The following is a 24,329-nucleotide window of genomic DNA, read 5'->3' as shown; positions in this document are numbered from 1 at the left end:
TGAATACATTTTAATAAAGAAAGACAGCATATAAATTATAGATATAAATAATAATTAAAACAAACATTCTCAATTTGATTCTTCATTAGTATGAGTGAAGAGCCAATGTCTTTCTTTCATGGAATGTATTCAAGGTGGATTACAACATCAAAAATACAACCGCTCAACTGAAGAAACAATGGAACACATAAAATAATAGAAAATAGCCAAATAAATTCTAAATGAAGGCTGTCATCAAGTTTCTCCAAAATCCTTTTTAATGAATGGATGGTATTCAACACTAGTCCTATTCAGAGCAGACCCACTGAAATTATTGAACCTAAGTTAGTTGTGTCTATTAACTTCAGTGGGTTTACTCAGAGTAGGACAGGGCATCTAAACATGTGTATTCTACTGCCTGTGGTTTCCCTAGGCCAGCCAGCTTTCCCCAAACCAGTGCCCTCCAGATTTTCTTTTCTTTTCTTGCATTTATATATCTGCCTTTCTGCTGTCATGGAACCCAAGGTGGCATACAGGTGGTTCCCAGGCTGTCATCCATCCAGGCATTGACCAGACCTATACCTGCTTAGCTCCAGCAAAGTGATAATCGTGGACATCCACTGGAATTTTTCTGGAAAGTGATGGCAAAGTAAAACGCTGAAAGGGTGGAGTAGGCTAATTTTGTCACCAAAAATGAGAAGAATAGTGCTTGTACATTTTGTCTCAGGATCTACAGATGCTAAACACTTATTCTTTTTTTTTTTAAATGAGAGCTGGGAATTGGGGGGTTGCGGTTCATCTGGCAGTGGGGTGGGGGGCACCTGCTGACTATCATATGCAGGACTAAATTTTTCACATGCATTGGCATATATCACTTTCCCCTGGCCATGAGCATGGAGCCAGCACTGCAGGATTTTCATGTGGCTGCTATGTGCCAGCAGACTTATAGGATCCTGTGAACGCATACCCTAAGGAACTACCTCAGTTATTGCTTCCACATTAAATTCTGTCTTCCCTAGAAGCAATTTCAAATTAAGGCATGGCTAGCACTTTACATTTGTGAATTAGACTGTGTAGAAATTTATTTTTCCTTTTCTTAAACCTGGGGAAAGAGAAACCTAATCAACAAGCTCCTCTATGGGTACTTGCACTGGAAAATGAGTCAGTTGCTGGGAGGCAGCTTCAGTGTCGAGACAGGAAACGCTCAGGATCCCATTGCCACCCACAATATATTGTGGAAAAACAAATATCCTCAAGCAGAAAGAGGCCTGAGAAATCCTTGCTGCCTTTCTCACTTTGGAATAAGTGACTAGAAGTGGCTTTGTGCCTCAGGAAACCTGCGTTACCAATTTCCTGCTTTCAGGCTCCAGACATTACACCTCTGAAGGGTCCTCTTGTTGGAGCTGCCTGAGACCTTTCCCAACAGAATGCCACTGTTAAGTAACTAACCTAGCTTGAAGCATTATTACAATTTTGTTTAAAAACAGCTTGGACTGGATATTTTCCATCAAAGCATGCACCTCATGCTTATTCTGTTTCCACCTCCATGTAGCTTTTTAGATTTAAATTTTGAAAGCGCCTCTAGAATGTGCTGATCCAAAGATTATTCTGTCTGTAAGTATGCGCTTACAAAATAGCTGACCATTTTACCTTTCTTTTCTCTGTAACTCTAAACTATACCGCTTTCAAAATTTTGTTTTTCATCCTGGTTTTGTTGTCTGGGCCTTTCTCTTAAGGCAGGGGGGAACGTTGGTGATTATAACATTTAATAACTTGTTGGAAACATATTCAGAATGAAATGAATGAGTGTTTGCATACATATTTGATACCACTGATATGGCTATGCAATTCATAGTTAGAAAGCTGGCTAATTAATTCAAATCAATACGTGATATTTACCCCCCCTCCCCCAGCCACTGCTTCTTGGTCCTCATTGCCTGTTTGGATTCCCAAGTCCTAAAGAAGCAACAGAGTCATTAGAGCCATCATCCCCCCCAAAAGGAAACTGATTAAGGGCCAAATCAGGAACGTCACTTGAGTAAACAAGAAGAAACTATTTAGTCAAAAAGAGAGATGGAAGAAGCTACTAAAGGACAGTAGCTCTGAAAGCCAGTCTACATTAGGCAAGCTGGCACTGCAATTACATTCTAGAACAAACAAAGAAAGAAATATATGGGAGGACAAGACAGAAAACTCTGCAATGCAATAGGTTTGCAACACTTGTATTCTTCATAATAACTGAGTGAATGAAAGGTGTCCATCTGAGACACAACAGCTATTGTGGAAGTAACTGGGGTTGCTGTTCCTCTTAGTCAAGCCCATAGACAAAGACGGCAATACTTTTTAAAAAAATAAGGAACAGATCATAGCTTAGTTTTAGACCTCATGCTCTGCATGCATACAAAGTCCCACTTTAACCACTGGCATGTATAGTTAAAAGGTGTCAGGTTAGGATGGTGGAAAAGGCCTCCTGAGACCCTGTAGAGTCACTGCCATTACATGATTCATATGGTCACTTGCATGGTTAATTTACTTCAACAGTTACCTATTTTGCATTACATTTTTTAACGCTTCTAGAAGTTACAGTGCCAACCATTTGTGCTGGATGATAAAAGTGAATAATACTAACCAGATTGACCCAGTGTTTGAGCCATTGCATATTTCATTGTACTCACTCATAGTATATAACTTTCCCTTTTGTGGTATTCACTGACAGGACCGGTCCCAAAGGGTGGCCAGGTCGGGCCCTGGCCGAGGGGCCCTGGAGTCACAGGCCCCCCTGAGGGGCCTCTCGATAGGGTGGGAGAGGAGTAGTGCTCCTTTTCCATGATCCGCAGCCGAGTAGCTGCTGCAGATCATGTTGGAATATGTAGTTCAACTCAAACTGGTGGGTTGAGGCTGCATGGGGTTAAAAGAGTAGATAGAGAGGAGACCTCCTGATTGCTAGGGTAATACCTGTCCTTTGATCTCCTGCTGAGTCTTCCTTCCTGCTAGACCGATATGGTTAGGATGTTGACCACATCTTCCGGTCTCCTTCCTTCCTTCTTTCTCTTGAGAGGGAGAGCAGACATCTTCTCTTTGTCTCTCCCTCTCCTCTAAGCATGAGGGTAACACTAGGCTTAGTATTTGCATCTCCAACTTAGCTAGTTAGCTAGATGTAGAACTCTTTCCTATCAAGTATGTACTTCCAGAATAAAGTAGTTATTTCTTATTTTAAAGCTTAAAGTCTCTGTCTGACTAATTCGCAGGGAAGGTGTAATCTTTAGAAAAGATTCAAATAGACAAAGCTCACTCAGATGCTCAAATACCTAATTTTGCTACTCTGCAACAGATCACAGGGAGAGAACTTCTTTCACCCGCCCGTTCACTGGCTCCACCTACCCGTCTCTCCTATCTTTTGTGGCTGTGCGTGCAGGACTGCCATTAACCAAGATGGAGGCCAAGGTTTCCCTAAGGGGCTGAAGCCTCCACTGCCATCTTGGTTGATGGCAGTGATGTGCAAATAGCAGCCCGTGCAGCCGCAAAAGACAGGAGAGACGGAGCCAGTGAACGGCCGGGTGGAAGAAGCTCCCTCCCTGCGAGGGACAGGTTGGCATGTGCACATGTGTGTGTGTGTGTGTGTGTGTGTGTGTGTGTGTGTGTGTGTGTGTGTGTGCGTGCCAGGGCCCAGAGCAAGCTGGTGCCCAAGGGCCCCGGCATGTCTGACGCTGGCCCTGTTCACTGATTAAAGGTGGTTCATAGATGTTTTCAATAAATAAATACAAATTAAAAAGATGCTCTGAAAGTGCTATTCTCTTAAATTGTGTAACAGTAGTATTTTCAGGCTTTTAAGAATTTAGGATGTGTTTTGAAAAATAAATAAATCCTGCATGGAAGTACCAAATATAAATTGTCTATAAACTGCCATGTGTACTGATCATACATTGTTGTAGGTACATGCATCATGCCCATGCTGGGAAGCTGTGGCCAGTTGCTACAATTTAAACATGATGAACTATACGTGGATAACTTTCTGCACATTGTTAAAAATATGGAATTTGCTACTGCAAGATGTGGTGACAGCCACCAACTTACGATGGCTTTCACAAGTAACAAATTCTTGGAGGATATGGCTAGTAATGGTTACTAGCCATGATGGCTATATAAGACCATCAAGATCAGAATCAGTATGCTTCTCAAGACCATTTGCTGGGGAACAACTGTAGGCGAAATCTATTGCCCTAATGTCCTGCTTGTAGGGTTTCCCATAAGCATATGCTTGGCCACTATCGGAAACAGGATGCTGGACTAGACAGGCCTTTGGTCTGGTCCAGCAAGGCTGTTCTTCTGTTCTTATGATTCCTGTGCTAAAATGCCTTCAGTGTAGGACGTTTGCAATTAGTGAAGCAGATCTGGATTACCTTTTGAGGTCTGGTTCAAATGTTATGCGGTGGTGGCATATGCACCACAGAAACACACAGGCTACATGACCTGTGTGAAATAACTGTGAAAGGACAAACTGGGTTCTACCATTTGGAAGACAAATCCACTTGCATAAGCATATACTGGATGCCTACCTGGGAGTTGGATATTCACTGTATGTAGCATGTTTACAATGTATGTCTCCTTTTCAAAAGTTATGACTCTGACCATATGACATGCAGCAGGTGCATGGAAACATGGTGACTATGAAAATTGTCTTTTGTCTTTGTTTTTGTTTTGAAATCAAATTTTGGAGGTTAAACAATAATTTGATTGTATCACTTTATTAAAGTCTGAGAATATCTACACTAAAGGATATGTTGCAGATAAAGATCTGAATAGACATACTCGTAAAACGTTGCTGGCCACCTAGACTTTTGATTTAGGGTGAAAAAGACATGGGATATCCGTTGGTTTTCCCCAGTTCCCCCACCCACCCAGCCACAGTATAATTAACAAACATCCCTTCATTTGAAGCTTTGGAAATATAAAAAATTTATAATTTCCTCTTTCCTGATAGCACAATGCTTAGCATACTATATGTGCGTTTTAATAATTTATTTCAGATTTGTTTATTTCAAATGGCTCTTTGATCTAACTGTCGGTGAAGGGAGCTGTTCTGAGCTATACCTACTTCAACAATCACAAATGTTGTGCCTATTTTATCTTGATCTGTCAGTCTTTTTAAAGGATTTGCATCTAATTCTCCATCTTCCCCTGCTTTTTACTTTGCATTAAGAGGCAGTAAGAGACCAGTCCTGTGTTTTGGTGGGCAGAGTGCAGAATAGGAATCAGAATCAGTGCCAAAAACAGGACTTCCTTCACAGAAACTTTCTGCAAGGATTGGTTGTGGGGTTTAAAAAATATTTACAGAGAGAGAGAGATGAGCACCAGCTGAGAGTATATCTATAAAAACTTACATTGACTTTATATCCATTTTTTCATTTATAATTTTTAAACTGAGTTTAACAGGTTATTTTAAAATACTATTATTATTTAAAAGAATTGGTATACTGCTTAATTATAAAAACCTCTGAGCACAGGGGTTTATTAACCCATCGCCCATACGCTCCATTGGCAACCTTGAAGGGCTTCAGTGGTATCCCCAGCAGATTGCCCAGAATCTGAGCTCTCATTAAAAAAAGAGTAGGTCTCTAGCACTCCTAGAAAGGAAGCTATGGAGCAAAATGCATAGGTATCCTCCTAAGCAATTTATGTGAAATGAACCTGCCTGGCTGCTCCTGCCTGTCAGTGTTATTAGCTGATGAGAGAGTTCAGAGCTGTGATTGATAAGTGAGTTATTTGGACACCTGGCAATAGGAATCCCTATTATCAAAAGCTTTTAAAAGAGTAAGTACACAGTGTTGACTGGATCATCTGTATATGACTATTGACACTATCACTCTTAAAAGGTTAGTGAGTCAGGACATATCTTTGCTGAAGCCTTTCTGGTTCTGCCTTGGCAAGACTTGTTCTTCTATATCCTTCATAATGCTTTCCACCAGTTTTCCCAGAACAAGACATTATGCTAACTGGCCTGTAATTTTCTGGATCCCCTCTTTTAAAAAGATTATGTTACATTGGCTGCTTTCCAGTCCTTGGGTATGAAGGCTGATCTTTGGGACAAATTACATATTTTTGTTAGACAATCAAAAGCTTCACATTTGAAGACACCACAGTTGTGCTACCAACAAAGAAGTGCCATAGAATTGTCAAAGCAATTAAAATGTTGTTTTATTTCATCTTTAAAATTAAACAGATTTACTCAAGCACTTTGACAGTAAAAACATGTTTAAATTTATTTATGTACTTGCCCATCGTGGCTCATTATGAGCTGCAAGAACAGACTGAGCGAGGGGATCAAGGCGGTGGTAAATGCGTCCTTGGAAGAGGGCGTGATGCCATCAGCTCTCAAGGAGGCAGTAATAAAACTAATTTTAAAGAAGCCCTCCTTGGATCCCCAAGATCTGAACAACTTTTGCCCAATCTCAAACTTGCCATTCTTGGACAAGGCGGTTGAGCGGGTGGTGGCGAAGCAGTTGCAAGCGCACTTGGAGGAAGCAGATTATCTGGATCCATTTCAGTCGGGCTTCAGGCCTGGACATGGGACTGAAACAGCCTTGGTCGCCTTGGTGGATGATATGAGGAGAGCGGTGGATAGGGGTGAATGCACCTTCCTCATCCTCCTGGATCTCTCAGCGGCCTTTGATACCGTTGACCACAGTATCCTGTTGGATCGATTGGAGGGGTTAGCCATAGGGGGCACTGTTTTGCAGTGGTTCCATTCCCTCCTTTCTGATAGGTACCAAAGAGTAGCACTGGGGCATGAGGTTTCAGACCCTTGACCTCTCACCTGTGGGGTGCCGCAGGGCTCCAACCTCTCTCCGATGCTATTTAACATCTATATAAAGCCGCTGGGGGCTATCATCAGAAGATTTGGGCTGCAGTTACACCAATATGCGGATGACATGCAGCTCTATCTCTCATTTAAATCTTCACCAAGGTTGGCTGTAGAAACCCTGTCCACGTGCCTGGAGTTGGTGAGTGGCTGGATGGGAAGGAATAAGCTGAAACTGAACCCTGACAAAACCGAGGTACTGCTCGTGGGAGACAAGGGAAGGTTAGGGGACTTGGACCTGGTGCTCAATGGGGTACAACTGCCCCTAAAAGACCAGGTCCGCAGCCTCGGGGTCATTCTTGACTCCCAACTGTCCATGGAAGCTCAGGTTTCGGCTGTGAGCCGGGCAGTGCAGTATCAACTCCATCTGATAGGGAGGCTACGCCCCTACCTTCCCAATCATCTGCTCCCGTCAGTGGTACATGCCCTGGTCTCCTCTCGCCTTGACTACTGTAATGCGCTGTATGTAGGGCGACCCTTGAAAACGGTCCGGAAGCTGCAACTGGTACAGAATGCAGCGGCGCGCCTGATTAAAGGCAGCTGCCGGTGAGATCACGTAACTCCAGTGCTCAAAGAGTTGCACTGGCTACCAGTTGCTGGCTGGGCCCAATTCAAGGCGTTGGTTTTGACCTTTAAATCCCTACACGGTTTCAGCCTAGCTTATCTGAAGGAGCGCCTCCAGCATCATCAGCTATGCTGCCTAACAAGATTGGCCTCAAAAGGCCTTCTCTCTATCCCACCAGTCAAAACAGATAGACTGGTGAGGACTAGAGAAAGGGCTTTTTCAATTGTGGCCCCCACCCTATGGAACTCCCTTCCAAATGATCTCCGCCAGGCCCCCTCTACAATGAGTTTCTGCTGGGCCGTGAAGACCTGGCTCTTCAGGCAGGCCTTTGGGGTGGGCTAGATTTTAATATCATTGCTTTTAGGTTTTAATGTTATTGTATTGATATGTCATTTTGTGCTATTTTGCTTATTTTGTACGTCGCCCAGAGTGACTGGTTAGCCAGCCAGATGGGCGACTAAGAAATCCAATAAATAAATAAATTTCTATCCCCGGCCTTTCTTCGCTCATGGACCCTAAGGCGGTATTCTTGCAGTATCCAGGCCCTGACCCGATCCAGAACTGCATAGCTTTTGCAAGCTAGTCGTCTCATGTGCCTTCAGATCATATTCTGGGATCTAAATTAGGGCTGAGAGAATGGAGAATATTACATTTGTTTGTTTATTTCAAAATTTATAAACCATTCCACATTCATAGCAATGTACAGAAACAAAATATAAAACATAAAAACCGTCAAGAATTAAAAATTGCAGAAATAAAGAAAGCTAATTTGGGAAGGCTTGGGAGAAAACAAGTTTTTAACAAATGTCAAAAACATAATATTGTTGAGCTCACTTCACTTCTAAGGGGAGAGAATTGCAGAGAACTGGAGCACTGACCTTTGAGATAAATTTATTGCAAATGTAATTGTGAAACCTAGAGAGCAATCAGATAAAATGAATTCTAGATCTCTTGTTTGTACATTGATATGTACGTTTGCACATTAAACTGATTATTTTGGTAAATTCTGATCAGTTCCTAAACTATCTTTTATAATTTTCAGATGCTGGTGGAAACAGGCATTCAGTAAGTAAGCATTATCAGCCATAAGAACTTGGGAGAAGGCCTTAGGATAATATTTTGGTTACCAAAGCAGAAGCCAAGGTTTCTGTCTTTTGTTAATAAATGCTTTCTGCAGCATGTTGCACTTCAATATGCATTTTTACAATGTATACTTACAATGTATACACTTAGGTGGTAAGCATAACTCGAATTATAAATAACTAAAGACAGAATTTGTAAATTATAATTCTTTACGGTGTTCAAAGAATTGCACTGTAATGAATTAGGACCACCGTTGACTCACAGATGGCTCCTAGCCCTCTCAAAGCTTACCACCACCTCCTAAATTAGACTCTGACACCTAAGCAGGAGGCACCATAGGGGGTCTAAGTTAACTTCTGAGCAGGAAGAGGGGGCAATCTGAATCAGGACCCTATCATGAGGGGGGCTTTAACCCTTTGCTCTGGCTATAGTCCCTATCCAGATTGAGGCAACCACTCACTCACTGCAATTTGCATTCAGGGTAAAATCCACCCATTAGCCTTGTCTCTTTGTCACTTTGGAGAAATGAATATAGATAAATACATGCAAATTGGAGGTAGAGTGGGCTTGATCTGGATTGGAGTCATTTATTTATTTATTACATTTATACCACGCCTTTCTTTTCATGACAGAAACCCAGGGCGGCTTACATATGGTTCCCAGGCGGTCTCCCATCCAGGCACTGACCAGATCTGGCTGGTCTTATATAACTTCAGACCATAGCCTGGGACCTTTGCAGGTTGTAAGGAGTTAAAGGCCTCCCTATCCCCCATATTAGTGACCTGACACAGATTGAGCCCCTCCCTTTCCATGCTGGCAACTGTGTGAACCAACCAACCAATCCTCCATTTTAAGGTCACAGATATGCATAGCTAGCATATTGACAAGTTTGGCCCTGCAGTATTTTCTCTACATACCTTCAACAAGACTGAATCAAGGGCTCTTGCTGTTCCCTGAGAACAGTGACTTATAGATCAAATAAGCCTAGAAGAAAAGAGCCTCTGGTACATCATAGCAGCTCAAATATATAACTTGCATCTGATAAGCTTATCTATATGGTTTTGTCTCCATGAAACCAATAAGAAGATCCTGATGTAATTCTGTGTTTTTATTCTAAAAATAAGAGTTAAGATATGGTCAGTCTCTTGACAGTTGGAACATGCACAGAGCACTTCATCTCAAACGTGCACATCACCTCTAATTGTCAGGCAGAAATTATTTAAATCTTTAACTCAGAAACTGAGTTAAAGGGTAGGATATAAATGCTTTAAATCAGGCAATAGTTCCGCCTTTTATCAAGTGGATCTAGGTCAGACTACCTTTGCCTCCTTGGTGCACTCATCAAACTAAACTTTTCTCATTGCTAGGAGAGGGCCAAACTAGGGTCAAATCCACTCTGAAGCCCCTTTAATTTGGTAGGCATCACCGTACTGGTATTTTTCACAAATGCAGAAAAGGGCTTTCAGCTTAAGCATAGCAGCAGCAGATATGCACTGAGAAAATGGAAATGGACTGCCTTCAAGTCAATCCCGACTTATGGCGACCCTGTGAATAGGGTTTTCATGATAAGTGGTATTCAGAGGTGGTTTTACCATTGCCTTCCTCTGAGTCTGAGAGGCAGTGACTGGCCCAAGGTCACCCAGTGAGCTTCATGGCTCTGTGGGGATTCAAACCCTGGTCTCCCAGGTCGTAGTCCAACACCTTAACCACTACACCACACTGGCTGTCATGCATTGAGAAGTAGTATAAAAAAAATGAAGGACTGAAGTCACTCCCACTGGAAAAAGTAGTAATAATGGCAGGTGGCTGGTTCATATGGAAATCTACAGCACAAGAAAAAGCACAATAAGTAAAAAAGTTGTCATAAAAGTAGTCTAAGAAATCATGGAATAAAGGCACAGAAGTAGTAGTATTATTACTGCAAGTTGGGGCATGTGCCACATTAACCATGAGCAAGCATGAAGCACCAGTATTGGGGGGAGGGCAGCTAATGTGGACTGGAACCTTGTTTGTTTTTGTTCATTTTAGTGGTGTCTTGCCTGCCTTTTTATCTTCTTTTTTTTCTTTGTATTTTATGGCTGTTTTAGTGTGTCTATATTCTTTTAGCTGCCTTGAGCACCCTTTGGTGGAAAGGCAGGAAACAAATTCAGCAAAATTAATCAACCTGTAATAGATAAATCATATGATGATAAATTGCAATTAGAGAGTGTTAGAGACCCAGGATAAACCCATGTTTGTTTCTTTTAACCAATCCCTCCTTTAGTCTCTTATAGACCATATGAGATAAAAAGGGGGTTATCCCACTGTAAAACTGGGCAATAATTATTAAGTAACTGCTACCATCTGAAGTGGTAGTTACTTGGTAACAGTTTCTCCCCTCAGAGCTCCTTGGCGGCAATCAGTTTTAAAGGCAATATAGGATGTCTTGTTTACTTTAAAACAAAGAGCAGTTTCTAATACTTTAGCACTGAAGCACAGATGAGCCAGTTGCCATGCAGGTAGCAAAAACAATAGGTCTTAATATAGTCAAAAACGGGCTGAAAAAACAAACATTAATTATCTCTAGATCAGAATTAGACTAATTTTTAGAGAGAGTCATTTATGGCTTACAGCACCTATGTTTTTCATAGGTCTTAAATCTGTCAGTAGCAACATCAGAACCCATATCATTGAGATGGACCTCTTTACTTTCCCCTATCTTCCCACCTGGTGTCTCATCCCTGTGCCAGTTATGTTTATAGAAATAGGCCTGGGGAAAATTGGGCACATGCTAGTGCCCAGGACCTGCCAATTGTGTGCCACCACACATAGGATTGCTCTTGACTTGCCCTTAGAATTGCTCAGTGAGTAATGTTTACTGTGGCATGCTGTGATCATCCATCTGAGCTAAGCTATAACAGTAGGCTTCAGGTGTGGTCAGAAGATAGCCCTGGATAAGTAAGGAGGTCTGTAGGCCGAGTTTCACAGATGTGGAAAGCTACTTTCTTTGCCTGATAGCACACTTATACATGACCAATTGGCCTTGGCTATATACTGGCATATGGAAGATATTCACATGGTTCCCATTTATCTATGACATGCCTAATAATTATTGAATAGGTTCCGACGCTAAAGTTTATATTTTAAAGAAAGAGGAATAAATGTATATGTAAAAAATCACAATAGCATCATTTGCATCAGCTAGTGACACAAAATGTGTGCATGTACACACATACAAAGCATTTTTGTTAATAGATATTAATGTCCTCATGGGATTAGCAAGAAACTCTTTGTATTGTTTATAACCAATTGTCACAGGACTGAAGGTCACAGAGTCTGTTAGAATAAACAGACCTATTTTAATGAAGGAACAGTAATTGCATCATCCCTGTTCATTTTAGATTAGCATTTAAATCTGTGTTGCCTTAGAGCTGTATTGTCCATTCTTAGAATGCTTCCAGATGAGTGTTTCTGGTCAGATCAAGGTTCCTCAGGAATACAAGAATTATGTAGACTCCAAACAAGGGGTTGGATTCAACTGTGTCTTCCTCAGAGTAGACCAATTTAAGTTAATGAACCTAAGTAATCATTAACTTCAATGGGTCTATGTGACGCCCTTCCCTGGCTCTCCCTGTCAGGTCCCTACCTGCTCGTGGTTACTGCCTGTCACTAGGCACCACCAGGGACTCCACCAGTCCGGACTGTCCTTTTTTATGGTTTCTCTCCCCGCTCTAGCATAGACCTCACCACATCCCCCTGCTAGGCAGCACCACCAGTCACGTCCATAACCCGTATTCCCAGAGACTCTGCCTGAGTCTCTCTATCAGGTTACCTCTGTGACTGCGTGCTTAAGCTGTCCCAATCCCTTTGTATCAATGCAGATAATCCTGGTTTGCTCTGAATACTTGTGGTGTTATTCTTCCCTTCCCCGCTGCCACCATTTGTTACCCTTCAGCCTTGGTATTTACCTTGCCCTCCCTTCTGGTCTGTGAAACCCCAGCCAAGGATCAGGCCTTTGGTAAACCAAATATATTTATTAAATAACAGAGATAACAAGATTTCTTTATAAAGGCACTTAAGCATATGGTTTCATCTATCCCTGAGGTACTGGTCTTAGCATTAATCCGAACTCCACACTCTCCTCACATCCACCAACTCTCCACACAATCTCCTCTCATAAACCCACCAAAACAACCCACTAACTTCCACCCAGATTCAACTGTCATCCTTCCATTTATACTCTCCAGCCATCCAAACACTCAGCCAATCATCCAGCATTCTACTGCCCATTCACTCCCCCCTCCTCTTTCACTCCACTTACCATGTATCTTCTATTCAAACAGCACTTACCATATATACACTAATACAGGAACATCACAGTCTACTCTGAGTAGCACTAACATTGACTACCAGCCAATGTTGTTAGCATCAAAATACCAGCCTGTGTTTTGCCCCTTTATACCAGATTTACCCTTTCCAAGGAAAATTCAGTAAGGTAAACTTTCGCAAAAGATGCTCATATTTAGGTTTTGGCCAGTTTTGAAAGAGAAGGTGTTTCACAGCAGTGGAAAAACTTTTGAGAACAGGACCAGTTTCAGGTTTCTGTGGGCTTTTGGCTAAAGAGGCCCACTGAATTGACTTGGGAGAGGCACAACCATGGCTAGTGAAGAGCAGGGGAGAATTGCACTTTCATGTAGAGCCTGGCAAGGCAGAGGGACCATATTCATTTGCAGGATGGGTGTGTGTGAGAGATGGAGACTCATACAGAGAAACATATGCACATATCCACATCAGCTTCTTAATGTGTGGAAGAAGGTGGTTTCTTAATGTTTACCTTGGGCTCATCTACACGGTGGTTTACTGTGTGTTTTTTGCTACTCACATCTCCTTTAAATTTGCCTGGTTCACATGACTTTACCAGCAAACAGAAGCTATCATGCAGTTTTCCCCCTGTAAATCCATACTAATCCAATCCACTGATAATACGAAAAGGGGAGAAAAATACATATTGGCTTTGCTTCCTTTCTTCATGTAGGCGCTTTGCTCCAATGCTTTTAGGTGGGTATGTCATTCATTCCCCTCTCCATGCCCACTATCTCTAACTCCCTTCTTTCATTTTGTTTCCTGTAGGCTGATAAGCAACTTCTGGTTGCTCTCCTCTATTCTGCTGGCCTTTTTTATGTTTCTGCAAACAGTGCCTCCCCCCCCAACTTGTGTGCTAAAGCACAACACTGCTCAAACAAAGATTTATATTTCAGCTGTATCCTACCAACCATAGGCACAGAAAACACAGATATTTGTACTTCATTTTTTTTTCTTTAAAGGAACCTACTGCAGTTGGTAGAACAGACTGAGCATACTTGGTCACCTAAGCAACCAGAGGGAGTGGAAATATATAATTAGAGGGCAGGGCTACAGGGAAACAATGAGACTAATCTTTCTCAGAGGAACATCTACTTGAGTGAATGGGAAAACATGATTGGCAGCTAACATTGAGCAGGTGCAAATCTATTATGAAGGTAAATGCAGTGTATTTCCTACAAAGAAATGCTCCCATGTAGACGAGCCCCTTCTCTCTGGCAATAGCTCTTCAGTACATGAATTTCTAACCTTTTTTCTCCCTCTTTGCTATTTTATATTACTGGAACAGTGCTGGGAAGTAAAGCTCTGCCCTTTTTTCACTGAAACAGTGCTACTCTCAAGCATCTTATTTTTTGTCAGGATTTGCTTGATAGTTGGAAAAATAAACAAGAGTGACTGATCCTTGCTGTCTAAAGGACCCCATGAGTAGGAGAAGATACTTTATAGTTCACCCCTTATTATTCCCTCTTTAAAAGAAGAATTTGTCTGAGACGTTGATCTCTAAACCTTAAAAAAAAAAAACCTCACCAGAACAATTAGATGTTTGCACTGGGTTCATATAGTCTCTTAGGGATATTTCAAGGTTCTGTTTTAATGATAAAATCTTAAACAGTTCATACTTTGCAAATCCAAGATGGTCCAGGATCTCCTTTTCTTCATGTATGTCAGGGCAACTCCCCTGTCTCAACTACCATACTGTTCCGGAGAGTTTCCCAACTCTCTGAAGTAGCTTTTCAGAGGGCCCAGGGGGCTGCAGGAGAAAGGACAAAGTGGCAAAATCTCCCTGCTTCCTCCAGTGGGAGCAGATATTCTGGATCCAAGCCCGAGTATGTTTAGGTTGAACTTTATTAATATTTTCCTAAGTATGGGTTCAGCCATGAATTGTTGAGGAAGGCTGAATAAGCTCCTTTCCTGAAGGCTTTCAAGGAAAATATGGACTAATGCCTGCTTTTATGTGTAAAATATTTTGGCTCAAAAGGCAGGAGACAGGACCAAATGACTCCTGTGGATTCTTCCATCTTTATGATTCCATGATTGTCCTCAGCACTCAACTCTGTACCATGATAGCCTTTTGAGAAGACTTCTTCAAATTGAATAAAACTGCTTTGAATTCAGACTAGATCAATTCTTATTTAGGTTTAAATTTAATTCATTTTCAAAAAAGCTCTAACTCTAAGCAACCATGATTTGAACGGAATGAGTTGCAGGGGTATATAGAATTAATTTAATATCCGTTACCATATCCCACAATAGACTGATTGTTTGAACTCATGGACCGACTTCTTCTAATTGTTCTGATTCAGAGTTATAGATGTATTGAGTGTCATACATTGGACTTGTTTGTAAACGCTCCCATCACATTCCTTGCTTCATAATGAATTCTGTCTCAAGCTAGTTTTGAAAGTATCATGGGCAAATTTTGAATTACTCAGAAAGGAACTGGGTGGGGGCTTCCTTCCTGGAATCAGAGCTGGCAATCTTTCTATGCTATTTAATAGCTACCACCAGTTTCTGAAAACATACGAAAAGGAAATATCTTAACAATGAGACAACTACTTTGCCAATTACTAATTTGGTATTGTGCTTGATTTGCTCCAGCAGTACAGCTTGACTTCACTTCTACCCCCTCTTCAGTCTTTTTACCTCCATCATTTTGACTCTTTTATTTGTTTTATCTGAACTAATTTGAAAGATAATCAATACACAATTGATTTTAAGTGGCAAATAACAATAGATGTAAAGGGTGCCATCTTGGAAGATGACACCTACTATCCATTTGGGACACCTTCCACTTTTCATTCTGGTCAAATGAACCCAAGGCACTCTGGATGAATTCTGAATTCAAGAAGAGGCACTTTACAAGAATCCAGCTCCATCTAAGAAGGGAAATGAGAGTTTTTCATCAGTACCTGTTTTGCCAAAGGGCAAAAGATTACAGGGTTTGTAATTTTGAGGCAACAATAAAAACCCAGGGGAGAAAGGGTTGCATAGCTTTTAATGAGAGCAACTGATGTTCACAGAAGTAGGCAAACAGTTAAACAATTCTTATCTCACACCCTCTCCTTCTGAGTTTACCGGAGCTCTGATGTCAGCAGTGAGGAAAAAGCCCAGCTGTTCAATGCCTGCATGTAGATTGATGTCAAAGAAGCTCCCTAAGTAGGACTTGGGGACCTATATATACACCGAAAGAAAGCCCCCAGACCTAGGTGCAGTTTTGCACCTTGCGACTTTAGTTCTACCTGTGAGATGCTTGTCTTTCCTTGGATCTCATGCCTCTGTCTTTTTATTCCTTCTGTTGGGCCAGTGTTTTGGAATTCTGCTGCAGCTTAGCTGAGAATACAACTTCTGAGGTGGGGTTCCCATCATATGTGAAAACACCCTCCCTGTCTGTTATGGCTAATTTCTTTCTTACCTTCTGTGCTTTTCTTACCTCATCTGTGTTATGGTCTCAGACTTCTGTATGAGATAGTCTGCACAACAAACCCACCTGGCCTAAATCCAGGTGTGTGTGTGACAGGAGCATGGGACAAGAGAATGGAGCATGCCACACTAAATCTCCTCGGCCCTCACATTGAGAAGTCTTGCGGTCAGTTGGGAATACACTACCCAATAATACACTCTTTATGATGGAACAGGAAATTAAAGTGAATAAAGCATCCATTTAAATTCCAGAGAAAACATTACCAAGAAATATGTACAGTTAAAAACTTCATAAACACACAAAGTTGAAACTATAGGTACACTTGGGCATGTGTGTTTCAAGTGAAGCTCTATTCACTTGACTATTGGGTGGTTGCTGGCTGTGAGGAAAAGTACCTGAAAATGCCATTGGTGATAGCCTGTATGTAGAAAAAATGGTGTTGACCAACTCATTCTGCCCACTTATTATAGATGTGTTGTAATTATGCAGTAGGGAATGAAGAACACATGCTCAAAGAAGCTCTCTTCTTTGTTTTCACTTCACATGTTCCACCAGAATCAAGCATAGGATCTGATAACATATTCCAGGCTCTAATTTAAGAGTGGGGAACATGTAACCCTTCAGATGTTGTTGGACTCCAACTCCCATCAGCCCCAGCCAGCAGTATCAGTGTTCAGGGTTGATGGGTGTTAGAGGCCAACAATATCTGGAGGGTCAGAACCCCCCCCCCAGGCCTAATTAAACCCCAACAGTCCTTCATTCTATATCACCTTAATAGTACTTCCTTAACAGGATATGGAGCATCACCCTAACAGGATATAATTTACTTATAGCCAAGGACTCAATTTGCTAAACCCTTGGTAGCTGCCAAAGAACAACACAAAAAGTTATCCTTAATGTTTAGCATAATCCCAAGGCCCCCATTGGTGTGTACCTCCAGTCAGTACTGCCCTTTTTATAGGTGTTTTTTAACTGTAACTTTTGGGACATTACCTTAGGTCTATCCGGAGGTCTTAAAGCAACAGAAACTTTTTCTAGATGGAGAGTGGTAAACGTCCCTTATTTGTAATGCATTGTGCTCCATTCAAAATAATGCTAGGAATTGTCCTAATAAATTGTGAGCTTGTGTGTTTAAGTCTAAGCTTTCTTTTTTTCAGGGAGAATTTAACACATTATGTTTTAGCTTTCTGTTCATAAAATGGAATTGAAGTGACTGCATTGTGGGAAAAATTCTCAGAATTAAACATGTGCTGCAGAACTTTTAAACATTGGTTTTATGTATTTTTAATTTAAAATATTGATTTTAAAGGAAGAAGATTCAATATTCAGAGGAGTATTGTAATTTAAGTGATACTTTGATGGATTTGAGATGACTTCTTACAATGTTTTCTTCTCATTGTTTACAGCAAATAGAAAGTTCACCTGATGGGACTTAGAAAAGTACACAACAAATATCAGTGAAAACAAGATGGAGGATGTTCTACCAGTTCCAAACATTGTGCAGCATTTGGTGCTCTCAGAAATCGCATTTTGCTTGAGCTGTTGGTAACCCCTGTGGGGTGAACCTAACATCTATAAAGTATTATTGCTGTTCAGCTGTTGTCACCACTTAATATAGTGGTGTACACTCTCCAAATGTTTGTGCTGTATTTTTCTTTAATGCTACTCTAATCAATGGACTTGTGTGCATATGATGAATGTTTGCCACCTCTCTTGTTTTTAATCGTCCAAACAGTTATGGAGAGATGATAAGCCTGCCAAAATGTGAAGCCACATCTGGTCACTTACCTATGATTCCTGAGGACTGTGCAAGCCATTCAGGCAATTGATTTATCAGCATAAATGCTGCTGGTAGCAAAACATCAGAGTTATTTATTTTTGCCAGATGGAGGAGTGTTTTCCACATAACATTCTTTCACATAAGAAAAACATAATGTGTTTCATAGCATTAACATTTCATGTCATCTATGGAATGCTTTGGTGCTACGTGGCTGGGGTGGGTGAGTAAAAAATGTTGATTAACTGCCCATTTTTTGCCCCCAGTGTTCACTTTCTGAAGGTGTATAATAAATATGTCCTTAAAGGATATGCCTTTTTAACTGCAATTTTTTTAAAAATGCTACTCTTATAATTATTATGACAAAATGAGTTTTGCTCTTGTGTTTCAGCCTGCTCTGCAGACCTGGGTGTGTCACATTAGAACCATAGTGAATTTCTGTGCTAAGTTTCTGACTTTCCCAAAGTGCAATGCCAATGCAGCTGTGAGTTTTAGTTGTTCTTTTTTAAGCAACTTGTTGCATCAAGAGTTCTTTGTCAAAATAATTTGACTGCCATAAGCCTTCATATTCTGCTTGGCTGGTCACTGAAGAAGTTACTGCTCTTCACAATTCAGATGGCACAAAACAGAGATCACTGATACCCTGTAGGATAGTGTAGAGTAATGCATGGAGGTGGTGGGTTAGCAGGATCACACTTGCTGTCTCCGCCTTCAGTGACGTTCATGATTGCCTAAAGGAGTCTGTACAGATACAAACTGTACTTGCACATTCCCAACTACACTGGAAGCAGGGATAGTGGGTATGATCCTGTTCCTCCTAGGCACATTACATCTGCCCCAGTGTAACATCTGCACAGTCTTCTCTTTAGACTTTTGGCTATCACAGCCTTTCCCAACTAGTGGGCCACCAGATGTTGTTGGACTGCAATTCCCATCTTTCCTGACCATTGGCAATGTTGGCTGAGGCTGATGGGAGTTGTGGTCCAACAACATCTGGTGGCCCACTAGTTGGGAAAGGCTGGGCTATCACATTGGGATTTGAAACAGTCTTTGAGCTGTGTTTGCTTATGATCTGCAGTGATTTGCCATTCCCTCTTCATATGAAGATATCAAACTGAATATCTGGATTTTTGAACATCAGAAATCATTCCTGACTATGGGGAAAATTAACAGCCAGGATGCAGTAATTCCAGTTCAAATATGAATCAAAATTTTGTAATAAAATTTGTCTCTACTTTATTGACAAGAAATTTTAAAAGATGCCTAGAAGAAGAAGGAACACATATAACAGGGGTTTCATTAAGCATGGATTCAATTTTGGTCCAAGACACCAAGAAAAAGTTCATTATAAAGTGGTTGCTATGATATATAAAGTTGCAATGCTTACAGCCCAATAAGTAGTCCCACTGTACATTGGTGCTTTGTCCCAAGGCAGTAAACATAAGGCAAACTATATGCTGATGCAAATTCCCATTGATTTCAACAAAGTTTCTTCTGTGTGTCCACTTTGCAATTTAGGCTGCTCCTAAAAGCAGGATGTGGCCATCTTTAAAGAAAGCGATGTGCAAATTCTGAAGCATATATACCACCAGTCTATTTTATAAGCATATGTAGCCATAAAAACCATCAAGCTACATATCATTAAAAAGTAAAGAATATTAATATCAGTGAAAACATGGTTTAACCCTAGAACACTGTAGATCAAAGTGCATCAAAAATTAAACCAGCCTCTTCCGTATGTTCCTTATGACCTATCGGTAAACATTGTATTTAATCCTGTGGTTATACACCATGATATCTAACTAGAAGGATTGGCATCCATTTTTCAAGCAAGGTTTGGTGCGATCCACAGAAAGTGTGAGCTCCTCAGACACTACACACTGCTGCACTAACACAATCTCTTTTACCTAATCTCCCCCCAATTGCTGCATTGTACTTTTAAAAATTCACCTTAAAAAAAATTAAACAGTGGCAGGCTCTTTGCAACTCGGGTCTTTTGGCAAATGTACATAGGATAACCCTGACCGTGATTCCCTATGCAAATGTTATTAAACTGAATTTGTTGAGGTATTTAATTAAAGAAATCACTCAAATGTAATTTGTTGTGGAATTTTTTCTTACTGGTGTTAACACGTGTGTGAAAGAATATGTAAACATGGAAGTTACATAGGCATCATACTGAGAGTTGCATTGAAAGCTTCAGTTATGGAGTTAGTACATTTTAGAGTTTGGACTTAATGGTCTTAGCAGCTGGTCATAATTTTTATTGGATACAGCTTCTCAGTGGGCAGGTGTGATGTTCTGGTAAGGATCCTGTTTCTAGCCACCCATATGTATTATCAGAAATGCTAGGCCCAACCAGTACTGCTTATGCCATTCCCATGATTGTCACCCACTCAAGATCATGGAAATGGAGCTACCTCCTAAGGTGTGCATATACCACTGAGGAGGACTGAGGTCATTTTGAGGGACAGTTCCCTGTGTGAGGGATCAAGGAGCCCACTTCCTCTCAACTAAAGATCCTCCCTGATGATCTTGTGCTAGTTGAGGATACTTCAAAGTAGTGATAAAGAGTTGAAACAGCCCTGCAACGGCCATGAAGCAAGTATATTTACACTGAATATGAAATACAATATAGGGTCCAAAGTGTTCTTGTTTTGGGGAATAGAAGATGGAATTGGAAGGCACATATTTTGTTCTACAGCTGTCAAAATTTGGGGGAGGGGAATGTTTAAATAATATATGATTTATCATTGGCTGTGAAAAGGCTGCTTTCGTTCTCTTTATAACAGCTTACTTATTCTGTTCCTCCACACTCTCTCACCTTTGCGCTCTCTGCTGGGCGTGGGGGGAAGATCAGTAGTCTGCCTCCATGTGATAATGGCCAGCTGTCAAGACCTTGGGGCAGGAGTCTGGAGGTCTTATTCAGTAGAATGCAGCAAGGCTGGCATTTTCCATTTTGAAGTAAGGTCCCATCTGCACTATAGATATAAAGTAGTAGTATATCACTTTAAACAGTCATTAGGGTTGCCATATTGCCCGGTTAGCCGGGTTTTACCCGGATTCTTTGCATGCCACCCGGTGCCCGGCTAGCCCCTTAGGTGACCCAGATTCTCACCTTTAATTTTTAAAAAAATTAAGTTTCTAGGTGGTCCGGTTCTTGAGATTTACATAAAAATGTCAGCCGCCCCCCTGACTGTTAAATCTTTATTTAAACAGTACTACAGTACTATAGCACTTTGTAGCTTTAACCCTGCCCGTTCACTCAGAATCCTGGGAATGATAGTTTGTTAAGGGCGCTTAGAGTTCTTAGGTGACCCCTATTCTCCTCACAGTGCTACTATTTCCAGAGTGGTTTAACAGTCTATCCCTCTTCCCCAGGCGGAAAGACTACCCTTTACAAACTACAGTCTCAGGATTCTTTAGGAAAATATGTGGCTATTTAAAGTGGTATATTATTGCTTTAAATGTGTAGTGCAGATGAGGCCTAAGTGAAGTAATACATGTTAAAATCTAGAGCTCACTCTGATATAATTATTAAGTCCTAACTACAGTGCAGCCCTGCCATCTGCTAAAATGTGGAAATTGTGCTGTGTAGAATAGGACACTTATTTTCTTTGATTCCTGTCATCATATGCCAGACTCTGAACCATAAGAGCCACTCCTGCAGCTTGAGATATCAGTATATGTGTTCCAATAGCTTTTCATGCCATGTTTTTGACTATGCTGGGGCTTACTTTCTGCTTGTGCAGTATAAGCCTATGCATGTCTACTTGGAAGTTTAAGTCCCGGTGAGTGCAACTTTACTCTCAAGTAAATGTGCCTGGCATTGAATTGGTAACCTAAGTTCACTAAAGAATTCAAGGGCTACTGGAAAGCGCCATATGGGGTCTAAAGCCAGAGTAGGTATAGCTTGTCATGCAAGCTTCATCTACTAAAATGTCCCCTTATACAAAATTATCAAAGATGCAGAGTCCTGTACTCTTTTTAACCCAGGCACCCTAAGTGGATCTATATTTCCATTTTCTGTCCCTTTAAAGAGATAGATAATTAAAGGGTTGTGGGAGGAGTTTTCTTCTACATGTTCTGATGTGAGTTGGCGCTATCTGTACCTAGAAAAGAAAGAAAGGCTACATGCACAGCAGTTCCTTAAAAAGCTGCAAGACCATTTTGTCTGGGTGTGGGTTCAAACAAATCTGCACCCAGCTGTACACATCTTTATTGTTTGTTTAGATCACATCCAGCCCCACTGCTAATGTCAGACTTTTTAGGACTGCCCGCAGCAAAGCGTTTCCATTAGACATACCTCGGAGTCGCAATGGGTTGATTGACCAAACAGTTTTGAAGTCCGTGTGAAGCTGGGACAATGCATCCGATCTGAAGAATTCCAGATCTTGAGTAAAAAAGGTTGAGCTTGACTGATGTCATGTGTCCCCGGATTCACAACACAGAGGTGGAGATGCACTGAAACCAGTATAACTGCAAGTGTGTCCATAGCCAAAGAAGCTTTTTTAGTCCCCTTCATGTAAGTGAAGATGTGAATAAGAGTTTCCCAGGTTCCTTCACAAAACTACAGTTCCCAGAGTTCCCTGAGGAGAGACAATTGTCATTAAGCCAACTCAAATCTGAGGCGTAGGCAGGTATGACTGACTGAACAGTCAAAGTTGATGTGTTTTTCAGTAGTGTAGTGACAAAATTCAGAAGTGCAGGGTCCTTTCATGTTAGTCACACCTTTCCCCTCCCCCTTCTTTTTTTGTTGCTGAATTGAGAGTGAGATCCTTGTTAATAATGCCTTCATCCACCACAACAGATGTTCCTAGGAGCCAATGAGCATGAAAGAGGATCCTGTTAGCTACTGAGAAGAGTCTTCTCAGTGGCTGACTCACCTCCTTTCACTCTGATTGGCTCCAATTGGCAGAAGAGGACAAGGAAGCATGTCAGAAAACTCTTCTCAGTGACTTACACTCTCCACTTTCATGCTCATTGGCTCATAGGATGCTGGAGACAAAGGTCTAAAACCAATTGAGACCTTGAACAACTGCACCCCATACCTATTTTTTTAGGCACAAGTATACCTACAGAAGTAGTTTGTGGTATCTGCTCTTTAGGAAGAAGGGGGGGAAGTATTCATCTGCACTGAGGTCAATGTCCTTTTATTCAGACAAAAGTCCCAGATGCTAAGAATGCCCATCTGGCAGCTAAGTGTAACACTTTGGAAAGATCTTTGTGTCATCTCAGTTGAATCTGGGCTCAGTTTCAACAAGATGCAAACAATGAGCCATTAAAACTCTGAATGTTTAGGTCTTCATGTTTCTGCTGTCTCACCAAGGCTGGATCAACAGCCATAAAACAAAATGTGGTTGACCTTTGACAAGAACATTAGCAAGTTTTGCCACTGAAATTGTTTAGGTTCATTTGAAATACGTTAGAGGGACAGAGTTCTCAAGAAAAACAATCTGATCAGGCAGGATTTCTCCCTTGAGTATTAATATGGTTGTGTTTGCCTGGTAGTATTTTGGATGAGGTGAACCTTGTCATAGAAGGCAGGGGCCTCTTACAATAATATGAGCTCAGGGAAAAGTTTCCAGATTGCAGGTGACTTGTTTTAGAGCCCTCCCTCACTTTTTTGGAATTCTGTGAAAGAGGAGCAGACTCCTTTCTATCAACTTCCATTAAAAAAGAGACTCACGTAAAGTGATTTCCATTTGACTGCTAGGACGAAGGAGTGAACTGCTATGTAATTTAGGAGATTACACTAACTAGACCAGACTTTAAGTTGTGAACTGTTAAGTAGATAGCTGGTGAGGTGATTAACAACATAATGGTACTAACAAGAAATGCTCGGAAAACCTTGGGAGCTGCCTTCACCCTTGAATGTATGCCACAGGAAGGAGGTTTGAGCAAGAGGAATCAAAGCCAAGCGTCACCTCATAGGACTGAAACCTCAGTAGAAGAACAAAGGAGTCAAACAAAAATTACTCACTTTTTTTCATCAGTAACTGATACGGAGCCTAATGAGGATCTTGTTCAAGACCCTCACCTCCCCCTTGACTGGTCCCTCACCCTCAAGAATAATATGCACGATGTACCAGGGGTGTATTCTACTTTAAATCTCGCGATGGAGCTAGCACTAGCTGAGAATTCAGGTGCAAGACCTTTAACTCATTCATTAGGCTCTCTCCATGACAACTCACCTCAGTCACAATCTACTGAGTTGGCAAACTCTATAATCATGGAAGCCTCTTCAAAAAAGGAACAGGGTAATGAGTCAGTACCTGATGTGCGACTACTAGACTCCCCAAAG

The 24,329-nt window shown here is 41.2% G+C and overlaps 1 protein-coding gene and 1 long non-coding RNA gene across 8 annotated transcripts in view; one reads left to right on the top strand and one right to left on the bottom strand.

Moving 5' to 3' along the window:
* The window catches only part of PECAM1 (platelet and endothelial cell adhesion molecule 1), a 73,614-nt gene extending 55,280 nt beyond the window's left edge, over nucleotides 1-18,334 (top strand). For 3 of the 7 annotated variants that reach the window (XM_061615530.1, XM_061615528.1, XM_061615525.1), the window contains 2 exons: nucleotides 8,446-8,468; nucleotides 17,655-18,334. In XM_061615530.1, the coding sequence (XP_061471514.1) occupies nucleotides 8,446-8,468; nucleotides 17,655-17,684 (53 nt within the window). In that variant the 3' untranslated portion in view covers nucleotides 17,685-18,334. Of the gene's footprint in view, nucleotides 1-8,445; nucleotides 8,473-17,654 lie in introns of all 7 variants that reach the window. The other 4 variants (XM_061615531.1, XM_061615526.1, XM_061615529.1 and 1 more) reach the window with 2 other exon arrangements.
* A 2,236-nt stretch (nucleotides 18,335-20,570) lies between these two features.
* LOC133382102 (uncharacterized) lies at nucleotides 20,571-24,111 on the bottom strand. The gene is made up of 3 exons (XR_009761792.1): nucleotides 24,009-24,111; nucleotides 22,332-22,614; nucleotides 20,571-21,006 (listed from the first exon to the last, which is right to left on the bottom strand). It is a non-coding gene; the product is annotated as an uncharacterized LOC133382102 (long non-coding RNA).
* Nucleotides 24,112-24,329: the final 218 nt, after the last annotated feature.

This window comes from Rhineura floridana, chromosome 3 (assembly GCF_030035675.1).
Source record: "Rhineura floridana isolate rRhiFlo1 chromosome 3, rRhiFlo1.hap2, whole genome shotgun sequence".
Taxonomy (NCBI): domain Eukaryota; kingdom Metazoa; phylum Chordata; class Lepidosauria; order Squamata; family Rhineuridae; genus Rhineura; species Rhineura floridana.
This window is presented reverse-complemented; position numbering and strand designations above follow the sequence as displayed.